Source organism: Electrona antarctica (genome assembly GCF_951216825.1).
Source record: "Electrona antarctica genome assembly, chromosome: 1".
Taxonomy (NCBI): domain Eukaryota; kingdom Metazoa; phylum Chordata; class Actinopteri; order Myctophiformes; family Myctophidae; genus Electrona; species Electrona antarctica.
This window is the reverse complement of record NC_136806.1, coordinates 60,000,192-60,014,006: the sequence shown is the minus strand read 5'-3', so window position 1 is coordinate 60,014,006 and position 13,815 is coordinate 60,000,192. Positions and strand designations below refer to the sequence as shown.

Genomic DNA, 13,815 nt, shown 5'->3' with positions numbered 1-13,815 from the left:
TGTTCAGTACAGAAGTCTTCCCATGTATGATGTCTCCATACCTACTTCACTAACAACATTATTATGCTTTCATAATGTGAAATGTGATAAAAAATACAATTGATTAACCGTAATATGAAGGAGGAAAGGCCTGGGCTCTGCAATATTTAAGAACTTATATGTATAGACAATATTTCTTTAACAGGTTTTATTTGAAAAATCTCAGGTGTGCTTACAACATATATCACTAGAAAATGCATTATACAAGTTTCACCCATAGACACCCAGTATTGAAATGCAAAACATCACAACTGGACATCTCTTCATAATCTAAACAAAAGCTAAAATAAAAAGATCCCTTTACTTGTAATGTTTATTAAAATAACACAAAAATAGAAGTCAAAGTAAAATATAATAGGAGTTACACCCCAATGGAATTGTAAAAAACATGTCAGATGGATGTAGTGAATATGTCACACACCCACTGAAATGATTATATAAAATGTTAACATAATAAATCCTTTCTAACAAAGCTCTTGTCACACTGTTATATGGTAATGTATTGGTGTGTGCTCTTCTTAGTTCACCTGTATAATAATAAAAACGAAATGCTGCTGGTTTATAATAAACCTTAAAAGAGTAGTTCATAAAGACATATACTCACAGCAAAATCAATAAGGAAAATGGTATGCGTGTGTGTGTGTGGTCTCAGGTCACCTGTATAAGCATAAAAAACAAAATGCTGCTGGTTTATAATAATCCTTAAACTAGTATTAATCATAAAAAACTCAAATATATCACAGCGAAATCAATAAAGGAAGTAATTTAAAACTTGCATAAAGTATAAAACTTGCATAAAGACCAAGACCAAACACATCTAAAATGCCACAAGTTCCTATAGAAGCTTCATTTGCACATGATTGCTCCAAATTCCTTCAGATCAATACAAGCTGTTCTAGTGAAGTGACAGTGTGTTATTGTTTAATTGTCTTTGTTTGGGGGGAAATGGTATGAGCTCTAGTGGTACATGGTTAATAATGCTCTGGTTAACTATGCTGCATGTCCTGTTTGGGTTTCTCTCCAGTGTGAATTCTCTGGTGGCTTTTAAGGTGTGCCATTTGAGAGAAGTGTTTTCCACACTGATCACATCCATAGGGTTTCTCTCCAGTATGAATTATCTGGTGTATTTTAAGTTTGGACATTTGAGAGAAATGTTTCCCACACTGATCACATCCATAGGGTTTCTCTCCAGTGTGAATTCTCTGGTGTATTTTAAGTTTGGACATTTGAGAGAAATGTTTCCCACACTGATCACATCCATAGGGTTTCTCTCCAGTGTGAATTCTCTGGTGGCTTTTAAGGTTTCCCAATGTAGAGCAGTGTTGTCCACACTGATCACATCCATAGGGTTTCTCTCCAGTGTGAATTCTCTGGTGTGTTTTAAGGCTGTTCATGTGAGAGAAGTGTTGTCCACACTGATTACATCCATAGGGTTTCTCTCCAGTGTGAATTCTCTGGTGTGTTTTAAGGTTCCTCATTCTAGAGAAGTGTTGTCCACACTGATCACATCCATAGGGTTTCTCACCACTGTGAATTTTCCTGTGTTCTTTAAGGTGTGTCATTTGAGAGAAGTGATGTCCACACTGATCACACCCATAGGGGTTCTCTCCAGTGTGAATTCTCTGGTGTGTTTTAAGGCTGTTCAGGTGAGAGAAGCGTTGTCCACACTGATCACACCCATAGGGCTTCTCTCCAGTATGAATTCTCTGGTGTATTTTAAGGTGTGCCATTTGAGAGAAGTGTTGCCCACACTGATCACATCCATAGGGTTTCTCTCCAGTATGAATTCTCTGGTGTATTTTAAGTTTGGACATTTGAGAGAAATGTTTCCCACACTGATCACATCCATAGGGTTTCTCTCCAGTGTGAATTCTCTGGTGTATTTTAAGGTGTGCCATTTGAGAGAAGTGTTGCCCACACTGATCACATCCATATGGTTTCTCTCCAGTGTGAATTCTCTGGTGGATTTTAAGGCTGGATATTTTAGGGAAGCGTTTACCACATTGATCACAGCAGTGGCATTTTTGCTTAGACACTTTTCTTTGTTCATTCACCTCTGGTAGAACAGGGAAGCCAGACTGATGATGGATCACTGAATTGGAAACAAAGACAAAGGAAAGAATGTTTAGAGGTACTCCATGGCACCAACATTTCAGAAACGAATGTGAAGTTAATGTACACAATTATCAACTCTTCCAGTCATTTATAATTTGAATCTACAATTGTTGTGCATTTTACCAAAAGAGACAAAACAGTTGTTGTCGACACTAATAATAAATCAAAACAAATAAACATGACTCGATAAATCATCCTTATCATATGCTGTATATCCATATAGACATAGTAAGTAACTTAGTGTTTATAAAAAACATCCTTGTGACTTGGTGTAAGTAACTTACAGAGGTCTTGATGATTAAAAAAAACATCCTCATGACATGCTGTATATCCATATAGACACAATCAGTAACTTACAGAGATCTTCATGATCATTGGGTCCTCCCTGTTGAGCAGAATTGTTCCTGGTGGGGTTGAGAGAGTTCATCTTCAGCTGAAGTCTGGAGTCCACAGTCAGATGTGATCAGCAATGATTGATATCCTGGAGGAATTGTGGAGAAATGACAACTACAAACTCTCCTTATACTAGAGAGCCTGAGGTGGAACCACTAACTGCTTGGGATTGATTGGCCAAAGAGTAGAATATTTGGAATTATAAACATATCCAATAAACTAAATAAATAGCATTCAATTAATATTCAAGATTGGCAATAAGTAATACATCATATTCATAATAATCATAAATCAGAATATCATATAATACTTAAAGCATCAAATAAGATTACATATAAGTATAAATCAGATTTACTCAGGATTAAATGTGAGAAACTATATTTAAGCAGGATAAACATATCATATATTAAATAATGCAACATGCAACTTAAATGCACTGCTTAGGATTTCAGGTCAGAACAAACAGTTCAAGTGGTCGAGCTACAGCTCAAACATATGTGCAGTCCATAATACATTGTGGTACATTGTCCCTTAATGTTTCCCCCCCACTGTGCAGGGGGGAACAAACAGTGGCTAAATGATCCAAACTTACGTTGGTTCTTGGACGCACACGGGTTGCAGAAGGTGGTAGAAAAGTGGAGGTTTAGGTTTGGGAGACAGGCAGCAGTGGTTTGGTGATCTGGGCTTGAGGAAATGAGTGCAGCTAGGCCACTTATATATAGCCTCCCACACCTGTGCGTGGCCAGGGAACAACCTGCCATTCAATCAGGCTTGATTGGATTGATTTGGTGTCGGTGCCTCTCCATGAGCCTTTTGACAGTCAGCTTGCACTGAAATTTGTTTTGCGTCCATGACGTCACCGCTCAAGATACAGACAAGACATACACAATACATTACACAAGATACATTACAGGACACAAATCACAGAAGCAGACAGAAATAAGAACAATAGAACATATCCTCTTGGTTTACTGATTTTGGTTTAAAAGCAGAACAGACTGGTGTACAAAAGAGTTCTTTAGCCTGTTTTTCTTACATTTAGGGACTCTAAACCGCCTCATGGAGGGCAACAGTTTAGAGTCCCTAAATATAAGAAAAACAGGCTAAAGAACGGTAGCCTGGCAGTAGCCTGGCATTATAGCCAGACTGATAAGGTGAATTCACGCGCACGTTGCTCCATGGTATGAATTGGTATATCCACGTTATCAGTCTGGCCAGGTTAAGAGACGTGACATCATCATACCCGGGACGTGCACACAATTAGACATCAAAGGGGGCTTCAGCCACAATGCCCTTTTACCCGTCTGTAAAACAACTGCCCTTTCCAGACCACAAATGCAGCATTTACTATAGTGAAAGAAATGCAAATGCCACTCCTTTCCATGCCATGCCGTAAGGCAGCATTCAGGAGAATCGCTTTTTTCCCCCGAAGTCTCCTGAACTTGAACGTAGCATTTTGCATTGAACACATTTGTTTAGAAGTCCATGTTGATACACCGCATCTCCACTAGCTAAAGAGTGCTGGGTTGGTTGCGACCCGAAAATAGCTGATCTACAAGCTCACAACACGTCGCAGCGTGACGCGTTGTGAGCTTGTAGATCTGCTATTTTCGTCCAAAAGTGCCCTCTTACGGGGATTTCAGCCCCTGCCTCTCTAAAGGTGGCCTTACACTAGCCGATAATCGGGCATTTTTGACGCTCGGGGGGTGCCCGACCGCTCAAAGCGCGATCGGGATCGGCCCGATCAACATCAAGAATGTTTGATATCCGATTATCCTGTAGTGTGTGGTGTTATCAGATTTCAGAAGGCCATCTTTACACTCTCTGCACGTCCCTGTCTCACAGCACAACAGGAAAGGGCCGTGCCACAAAGTCAGAGAGAGAAGGATGAGGCTGGCAGGATGAGGCTTTAATGCTTAGTATGAGGTATAAAGTACAACAGCCTTGTGTTCCTAAAACAGAAAGATTGGGTAAGACTGACGTTATGTATCTTTCAGGACCTTTCACTGCTTTGTCTCAACCATTACTCAATGGCTCTGGTCTCAGCCACCGCGGTAGATATTTTGACATTCCGTTTTTTTTTTTTTTTTATGTTGCCACTACTGTGTAAACTACACAGGTTCATCCCGATGTTCTGGGCATCTTTGTAATGTTAGTGTTAGTAAAAAGCAGGTAAAAGAGTAACGTTTGAGGCAGACTAACATCAGTCACTTTTCCATTCACTGTAGTAGAAGCTTGGTGCGGGGAAACCGCAGATGTGTCGTCTCCGCCTATACAGGAAATACGTAGGCTGCGACCATGAGACCCGTTACGGAATCGGTCAATACCCAGTGAATCGGTCAATACCCAGTGAATCGGTCAATACCCAGTGCAAAGCAAGGGAAGGCAAAGAAGCGTACAGATGCGGCGCAACAGATTACAGTTGGGTGCCACCGATATTGTCCCTTATCATTTGACCCATTTAGGCCTGACCTCAAAATTTTAAAAAATCCTTCTAAATCCTCCAGTTTTCTGAAATAAATATTCTCACGATTTTTCAAAAATAGCAGACCTACAAGCTCGTAGCGCGCCACTCGGTGGCGTGCTACAATATAAATTGACTGCTACAATAACCTTAATAATAGAGACAATACACCTTAAATAAATACTGAAACCAGATATAACCATTAGGGAAGGTGTATGCATGTACTATGTGTACTATATGTAAACTCTTCATTTCCACTTTCCAGCCATTCAGTTGTTGTTGTTTTTTTTTATATATATAATTTGGGGACCCCCCCAAAATAATTTGGCGACCCCCCGAACCCCTGCTCTAATGAAGTTAGCCAAAAAGTGGCGAACCACTCGATTAGATTGATAGACATAAACAGGTGTGTTTTCAGCTCAAAGTCTAATTAGTTTTAGGAAGGGGAAGGGGAAGGGTGTGAGTGACTACTAAAACCAGCCATCACTCACCCTACATTGCTAAAGGTATACAGGTATATCAAGTGGCATGCAAATTGGATTTTTTTGTCCTTCTTCAGTACAGATGGAGCGATTTGCCATTTGCACAACAATCATCTCCAACACCTGTTCCATCCACCAATCTATAGCCCGGTACATAATTACATCATATTTCATGTGTCCTTACATATCACATCCTTCAAATCCCAAAAGATGCCGTGTGCCGTACTGTGCCAGGGGGGTGAGACTGGAAAAGGAAGGAGGAATGTAAGTGTGTACTCGGGAAAAGGCAATTTAAATTTAAATAGATCCTTCAAATGTAAAAATATGCCATGTGGAACAAGGTGTAGATGAGATTGATTGGGAGAATGGGAGGAAAGAAGAAGAATATATACAGTTGGAGGCCATCGATATTGTCCTTTTCTTTTTGCTGAGGTTTGCGTGATCTGCGCAAAAGGACAGTTAACCCATTTTGGGCGGGAACCCCTTTTGGTGTTTTAAACATTGTTATAATTTAGCTATTGAAAAATAGCAGATCTACAAGCTCATAGCGCGCCACCGAGTGGCGCGCTACGAGCTTGTAGGTCTGCTATTTTTGAAAAATCGTGAAAATATTTATTTCAGAAAACTGGAGGATTTAGTTTTTTAATTTTGAGGTCAGGCCTAAATGGGTCAAATGATAAGGGACAATATCGGTGGAACCCAACTGTAAGTGTGCACTCTCTGAACATGAGGCAATATACACTCATGCTAACGAAGAGTGTGTTCTTCATCTCATGCTCATTTGCATGCTCGTTCGGTTGTTACTATAGCTGCACAAGATCCAGTACTTTAATTGTTTACTCCTTATGCATGGCCTACTTTTATTTTCTTTCTTTTCACTGCACAAAATGTCCAGTAATATCAGGTAGCTGTGGATCAAAGTCAGTACAGTATACACCTTTTCATCCAATGATGGCTCACAAACATGTCCCTTTTCCTTCTATGCCTCAAGTCATAATAGATAATTGTAATGGCCTATCTTAATTTAATGGATCTATGATTGTTGAGTACAGTAGCCTATCGTATTGTTATTGTATCTCTATTGCCATCACCGACGGAACCTCCAATGCCATTGGCAACCGCGCGACAGTGGACAACCAGAAAAATGAATATGACGGGAGATGTCAGAGATGCCATGTCCACTGCCTTCTCCTATATAAAAAATCCTTCCACTCAGTGGCAAGTTGTCAACGCCTCGATGGCCCCAATTATGTCGTCAGGTTTCTCTGCTTGGGACAACAGAGCAGGTTGCAGGGTGAGTGATGTCTGCACAGGCTGGCTCCCATTAACATCTGAAATAAAACATTACAGGTTATAAGGGCCACAGAGTCAGACAGTTATAATGGTAGGGGGCCAACACTGTATGTGGCTACTACTGGGAGCGGGCAATGTCTCCAATTATTGGATATATCAGTGACTCATCCTCACCTCAGAAGGGATTACATAAGCCGTGCGTTCGCTCGGGGAATAGGTCATTAGGAGCTTTGGACTGGTGGTGGTCACACTGGCCGGGTCACTCTGTGCGCCAGTAGCCTCTACATGAATCACCAGTGAGGTATTTTTAGATTGTGAGAGAAGTCCGTCTCGTCTCTATTGGCTGCACCATATCATGTAAGTGACAAGCCTTTTGTCCTGGAGACGAGAGCATGACGACTATTATACCAGACGACTAGTGCAGGGGTTCTCAACCCGTGGGTCGCGACCCCTCGGGGGGTCGCCAAATTATTTTAGGGGGTCCCCAAATTATTAAAAAAAAAAAAAAAAACTTTTTTAAAATTTATTTTCACGATTTTTCAAAAATAGCAGACCTACAAGCTCGTAGCGCGCCACTCGGTGGCGCGCTATGAGCTTGTAGATCTGCTATTTTTCAATAGCTAAATTATAACATAATGCTTAAAACACCAAAAGGGGTTCCCGCCCAAAATGGGTTAAGGTTATTGTAGCAGTCAATTTATATTGGGGGTCGGGAGGGGGCGGGGCGGGGGTCCCGAGACATTGCCAAAGCATTTCCGGGGGTCTCCGGCCAAAAACGTTGAGAACCCCTGGACTAGTGTACCATTAGGGTCTCGGCCGTCCGCCCGCCACCTTCGGACCGAGAACCACTGCTTCAGGGGTCCTCTTAGAAACAGGGCCATCAACCTCAGCCGACCTCTGGTGTTTGACAGGCGACTTAACCCATTTTGACCTGAGATCAGATTCTAAAAATGTCTTCTAAATCCTGACAGTTTTCTGAAAAAGCTATGTTTCTATGTCAGTCGTTCTTCGATTTTTCAAAAATAGCAGACCTACAAGCTCGTAGCGCGCCACTCGGTGGCGCGCTATGAGCTTGATCTGCTATTTTTCAATAGCTAAAGCATAACATAATGCCCAGAATGGGTTAAATTCAAATGAAGAATAAAAAAATAATAATAATACAAATACAAGCTTGATCCATAATGAGATCAAGCTTGTATTGTATTTTTGAGTGGTGCAACCACTCCCTTACGGAGCTATGTGTGTGTGTGTGTGTGGGTGGGTGGCTGGCTGGCTGGGTGGGTGCGTCTGAGCACGAAAACAGCATGGTTGGTTTTCACCACCTGTGTGCAACCTAACACACACACACAAACACACACACGCACATATTAACTGTATATATGGTGATTTCAGTTGTACCAGTACAGTACAGTGACTGATCTACATATATATTTATATATATATATATATATATATATATATATATAGGTCAACCAGGGTCTGGACTTTTTCTAGTCACTGATTTTATTTTTCAGGGTTTCTCACATGGGGAAATGGGACAGTGTGAGGCATGGGGAGTGGGGACGCATGTCGGACTAATGCCCTGTCTGAATTACATGCGGTCCCCGAGGCTCTGTCCTCCTCCGGAGTCCGGTGACCTGAGGTGAATGAAGGCGTCCGGGAGATGCGAGCTCCTTGTCCTCGCATTAATCGACTGGGCCGTTTAGATAGATTCGTCCATAGCGGCTGCTCCGCTCTCCGTCTCCGCGTCAGGACTGCTACTAGGACTGCTACTACCGCGTCTCGTGACGTAGGGTGTCTGTCTGCTTGGTGCGCTACTGGTTACCATGGCAACGTATGCCGGTGAATGGTGGTGTATGTATGTATGTATGTATGTATGTATGTATGTATTTATATATATATACTAAATGTATTCATAGTCTGTGAAACAGTGAAAGTACTGTGCATGGCAATGTAATGTCTCATTGTCTCCAGCAGCCTGTTATAGCGCCACCAGGAGGCCGACTTTTGAAAAACACATTTGTTGATATTACTCCAGATTTCGTCCAAAAATCCTGCAAATTGTTACACACTATCTCTATAGTCATGTGTTCAAGCCGGATCTGTCCGATATTTCATATTCCATCCTAATTGGCTAACTATTTTTTTTCCCAAAAAAAACGCATCCAGTGTGCAACAACCTTGAGCTGGACAAGAACTGCCGTGCTCTGAATGATCAGTGCATTCTTTCATTGTTGCATGGGCATATAAGTAAACCCTGAGTACCGTTGACGTGACTGAGGAGGTCGTTTTGGTCTCTCCTCCTCTTCCTTGTGTCCAGGTGGGTAAGGTCAACCTCAACCTTCTCTCTCCTTCTCCTCCCTGTGTCCAGGTGGGTAAGGTCAACCTGCTGTCGGCCCAGAGGCGGGAGCAGCACATCGTGCTGATGGTGCTGTCCATGGTGTCCTGCTACCTCCTCTGCTGGATGCCGTACGGCGTCATCGCCCTGCTGGCCACCTTCGGCCGCTCTGGACTGGTCACCCCGATGGCCAGCGTGGTGCCCTCCATCCTGGCCAAGCTGAGCACCGTCTTCAACCCCGTCATCTATGTGTTCTTTAATAAGCAGGTGAGAGGGGAGGGGGGGGAGGGCATGTCCAGTGGAGGAGTGAGTGAGGATCTGGCTGCATAGGCCAGTGGTTCCCAAAGTGGGGTCCCCTGGGGTTAGTTGAGGGAGTTCCAGGGGGTACCTATCTCAATTAGAGATATAGTTGGGAACCAAATGGACCCTTATGGGTCTGTAACTCAGAGAGTGTACAAAAGGGAGAGAGAGAAGGGGAGAGACACACGCAGCAAAGGTCGTCATGAACGGGACTCGAACACGCGACGCGCTGTCAGGCCAGAGCCTACGTATATGTGGCATGCGCCTGGACCACTAGGCCAGCAGGCGCCCGCGCCCCCCCTGCTTTGCCCTCTCTAATGGTACCGATATCGAAAAATAATGGGTCACGGCGGCTTCTGTGACATTAAGGACCCTGTCTAGACTTGTATGAGCTTGTAGATCTGCTATTTTTCAATAGCTAAATTATAACAATGTTTAAAACACCAAAAGGGGTTCCCGCCCCAAAATGGGTTAAGACAAAGGTGGCATACTTGTGTGGCAACAACAAGAGCTCTATCGAGCCAGGTCGATGCGAGGGATAATGTAAAAGGAGCCAAGAATTATTGGAAAATAAATCCAGACAGGGCGATGGCATGACCAATGTGACGAGGTGCTGCATCTGAAGTGGATTAATTTCAAAATCAATCTTTTTTCACACAAAGTATGGATCTACAACTAGTCTTTTTCATTAGCTTGCACGCTTCATATTCCATAGTAACGTAAAGCAGAGGCAGAGCAGCTGTTATTCAGAACGGTGGCCTTCATTCAGGAAATAAATAACAGTCGGCAGAATGCCTTGGTTGAGGCAGAGTCGAGTATTCAACAAAGCAGTGTCAAATAACTCATTAAAACCGGGATCTAATATATAGCAACATAGGTTTTCAGAAAAATCTGATAATATAGAACATTGGTTTAGAAGTGTGTGTGTTTTCTCCAAGGCCAAATGCATGATTTCGTCGACTAAAACTAAGACGAAGATTGTTCGTCGACTACCTTTTTTCACTGACTAAATGGAAACTAAATGAAACTAAGACTAAATATACTGACAATTTTGTAAAAAAATAAAAACTAGACTAAAATGTTAGGAAGGGACTATTGGACAAGAGATCCAGTATAAGTCATTCTACAATTGGTTGCATGCGCTTGTAGATCGGCTATTTTGGCTGTTTTTAGTGTAAATTACAACAGCACCAAGAACCGCCAAAACACATTTTATTCGACTAAATCAACTGTAGATTTAGTCGACTAAAATCGTATGATATTTAGTTGACTAAAACTAGACTAAACACTAAGACATTCCAGGTGACTAAAATGTGACCAAAACAAAACAAAACCTATTCAAGAGACACTATGACTAAAACTAAAATCAAAATTTGCTGCCAAAAACAGCACTATTTTCTTTCTGTCCAAGTTTAACAGGTGCTTCGTGGCCTTCTGGAAGTGCAGCGAGGAACCCCAGTCTTAACCTGACTCCGCCAGATGGGGCAGCAGAGAGTGCACTGGGTTCCCCGGGCCTGCCCACGGCCTTAACACCCAACAGAGAAGCAGAGAGTTAGGCCTCACTCAGACCTTTACTGCATTGCTGTATGCTTGTTGGATGAATGTTGTGTAGTGTCATGGCCGCCCCAATGCATTTCCAATGGAAGTCACATGGTTTGTAGTCCACATTTTGGACTAAAAGCTGTTGTATGGCTTTCGGCTGTGTTTCGACTGCGCCCCTCCCCCTCATACAACACAAATGTTGTGTCAAACCATGTGACTCCCATTGGAAATGCATTGGGGCGGCCATGACACTACACAACATTCATCCAACAAGCATACAGCAATGCAGTAAAGGTCTGAGTGAGGCCTTACACCCGACGCCTGGGACGCCTGCAGGGTCCTTTCGCCTCGACCCTGCTCACAAACATGCTTCCCTCAAGTCCTTACGAGCCTACTGGAGCCTTAGGAATAAGCCTGCAGACAAGAAGTCCCTCATTGTCCACTACACTCCATGATGGTTCTCAAAACCATGCTTTAAAGACCATTACATGGCATGCACCCATGTTTGCCTTTTCTATCCGCATTACTCAAGCCATTGGTTTTTATCTCGCAAATGAATGTCAAGTAAATAAGAGCCTTTAAAGGACCACTTCACCACTTTTCAACCTATCTTCATATAATAGGTCCTCACTAATAATCATGATAAAATGGCACGATTTTTTTCTACTCAGTCTGTGTCTCATAGGAGGGTTGTGGGCAGTTTAGAAACCGTCTTCCAGTGACATCATCATTAGGCAGATTATTTTTACAAAAATGTTTAGATTTTCATTATCGTGAGAACGATGGCTTCCATTTTCGCATTGCAACTTTTCAGGACTAGAAAGCCTGCAGTTTTTATTAGCTTGTATTCCCCATCGATGATGTCACTGGAAGACGGTTTCTGAACTTCCCACAGCCCTCCTATGAGACACAGACAGAGTAGAAAAAAATTGCGCCATTTTTTCAAGATTATTAGTGAGGACCTCTTACCTGTATATGAAGATAGGTTGAAAAGTGGTGAAGTGGTCCTTTAATGTTTTTCGCAACAATCTGAATGCTCTTTCAGTCATGTTGTTTCTGGGTCTGAACTAAGGCTTTATCCCAGTAGAACCTAATAATACTGAATTCTTTTGGATTTACTTCCATCACGCACCCATGCAGCCGTCTGATTCGTCTTGTTTGATTATTTAAACGTTGATCAATCAAAGCCAAAGGTGAGTTAACCCAGTAATCGTGTATCACTACACTACCCATGATCCATACTGTTACTAGTGCCAACACCAGCCCATTTAGGCCTGACGTCGACATTTAAAAAATGTCTTCTAAATCCTGACAGTTTTCTGAAAAAGCTATGTTGTGGTTCTTCGATTTTTAAAAAATAGCAGACCTACAAGCTCGTAGCGCGCCACTCGGTGGCGCGCTATGAGCTTGTAGATCTGCTATTTTTCAATAGCTAAAGCATAACATAATGCTAACACCAAAATGGGTTAAAAGCCTGGTGCCATGCACACAATGACAAGAGTAGATTATTGGATTGAATTGAAGTGAATCTGACGAACATAATCTCTAACCAGATACAATCAAACAAAGCCACTAAGACGTTCATTTATTTCCGATGTGTCAACCTACAGTTGCACCTGGAGCTAATTAGGGTGCAATTAACATTGCCTTCTTCTATCTATACCGTCCTATTTTCTTTTATGCATGCTTGATAAATAAATATACATCAATTTCACACTTCCTGGCCTCTAGGCTACAGTTTAATTCTAGTTACAAAAGGGAGTTGGAAGCCTGCCAGGGAATGACATTATGTATACCTGTGTACCAGTATTGTTTTCGTCGACTAAAACCAAGACGAAAAATGTCAACTACCTTTTTTCATTGACGAAAACTAAATGGAAACTAAATAAAAACGAAGCTATGGTGACTAAAACTAAGACTAAATGTATTGACAATTCCGTCAACAGCTAAAAACTAGACTAAAATGCTAGGAAGGGGACTAGTGGACAAGAGATCCAGTATAAGTCATTTTAGACTCATGCTGAAAATAACAGATCGAGAACACTCAAACATTCCAGGTGACTAAAATGTGACTAAAACTAACTGAAAACTATTCAAGAGACTATATAGGGCAGTATTATGCGTGTCTTAAGTACCAGGTCTTATTACTTAACTTAAGACCTGGAGGCGTGACCAATGCCATTTGGCTATTCTGAGTGGCCAAACAGCATTGACCACGCCTCCAGGTCTTAAGTTAGTAAGTAATAAGACCTGGTACTTAAGAGACGCATAATACTGCCCTATGACTAAAACAAAAATCATCAAAATTTGCTGCCAAAAACACTCCACAGTAACAAAGGTGTGTTGAGGAGTCCAGTTTTCATAGTAAATATACCAACAAAATGCTATACAATTTCATCATTACACAACATTATCCATGGTGTCAACCAAAAGCACAAATATATATTTAATTGATCAGCTTAAATGTGGCTGCTATACACTACAATATAGGGAAGACCCAGATCCAGAATGTGTCTCTATCTGTGGGAATAGCACCTTTTTATTATTGCACTTTATTTTTTAGAGCAAAAATGTATTGTATTGTAATGCAAATGTATTGTCTATACTGTAAATGAAGGATAATTGTTTGATAATGAGGCGACTGTGGCTCAAGAGGTAGAGCACGTCGTCCAATGATCCATGGGTCCTCCTGTCTACATGTCGAAGTGTCCTTGGGCAAGACACTGAACCCCAAATTGCTCCCGATGTGCTGGTTGGTACCTTGCATGGCTTCCGCCGCAATCGGTGTATGAATGTGTGTGTGTGAATGGGTGAATGTAATGCACAATCTATGTAAAGCGCCTTGGATA

At 41.9% G+C, this 13,815-nt stretch overlaps 1 protein-coding gene across 1 annotated transcript in view; it reads left to right on the top strand.

The window, feature by feature from the left end:
• Window positions 1–10,889, top strand: part of tmtops3a (teleost multiple tissue opsin 3a) — a gene marked incomplete at both ends in the record, with an annotated part of 145,983 nt that extends 135,094 nt beyond the window's left edge. The window contains 2 exons of the mRNA XM_079511780.1: window positions 9,158–9,391; window positions 10,836–10,889. Coding sequence (XP_079367906.1) covers window positions 9,158–9,391; window positions 10,836–10,889 — 288 coding nt within the window. The remainder of the gene's footprint in view (window positions 1–9,157; window positions 9,392–10,835) is intronic.
• Between the last annotated feature and the right edge of the window lie 2,926 nt (window positions 10,890–13,815).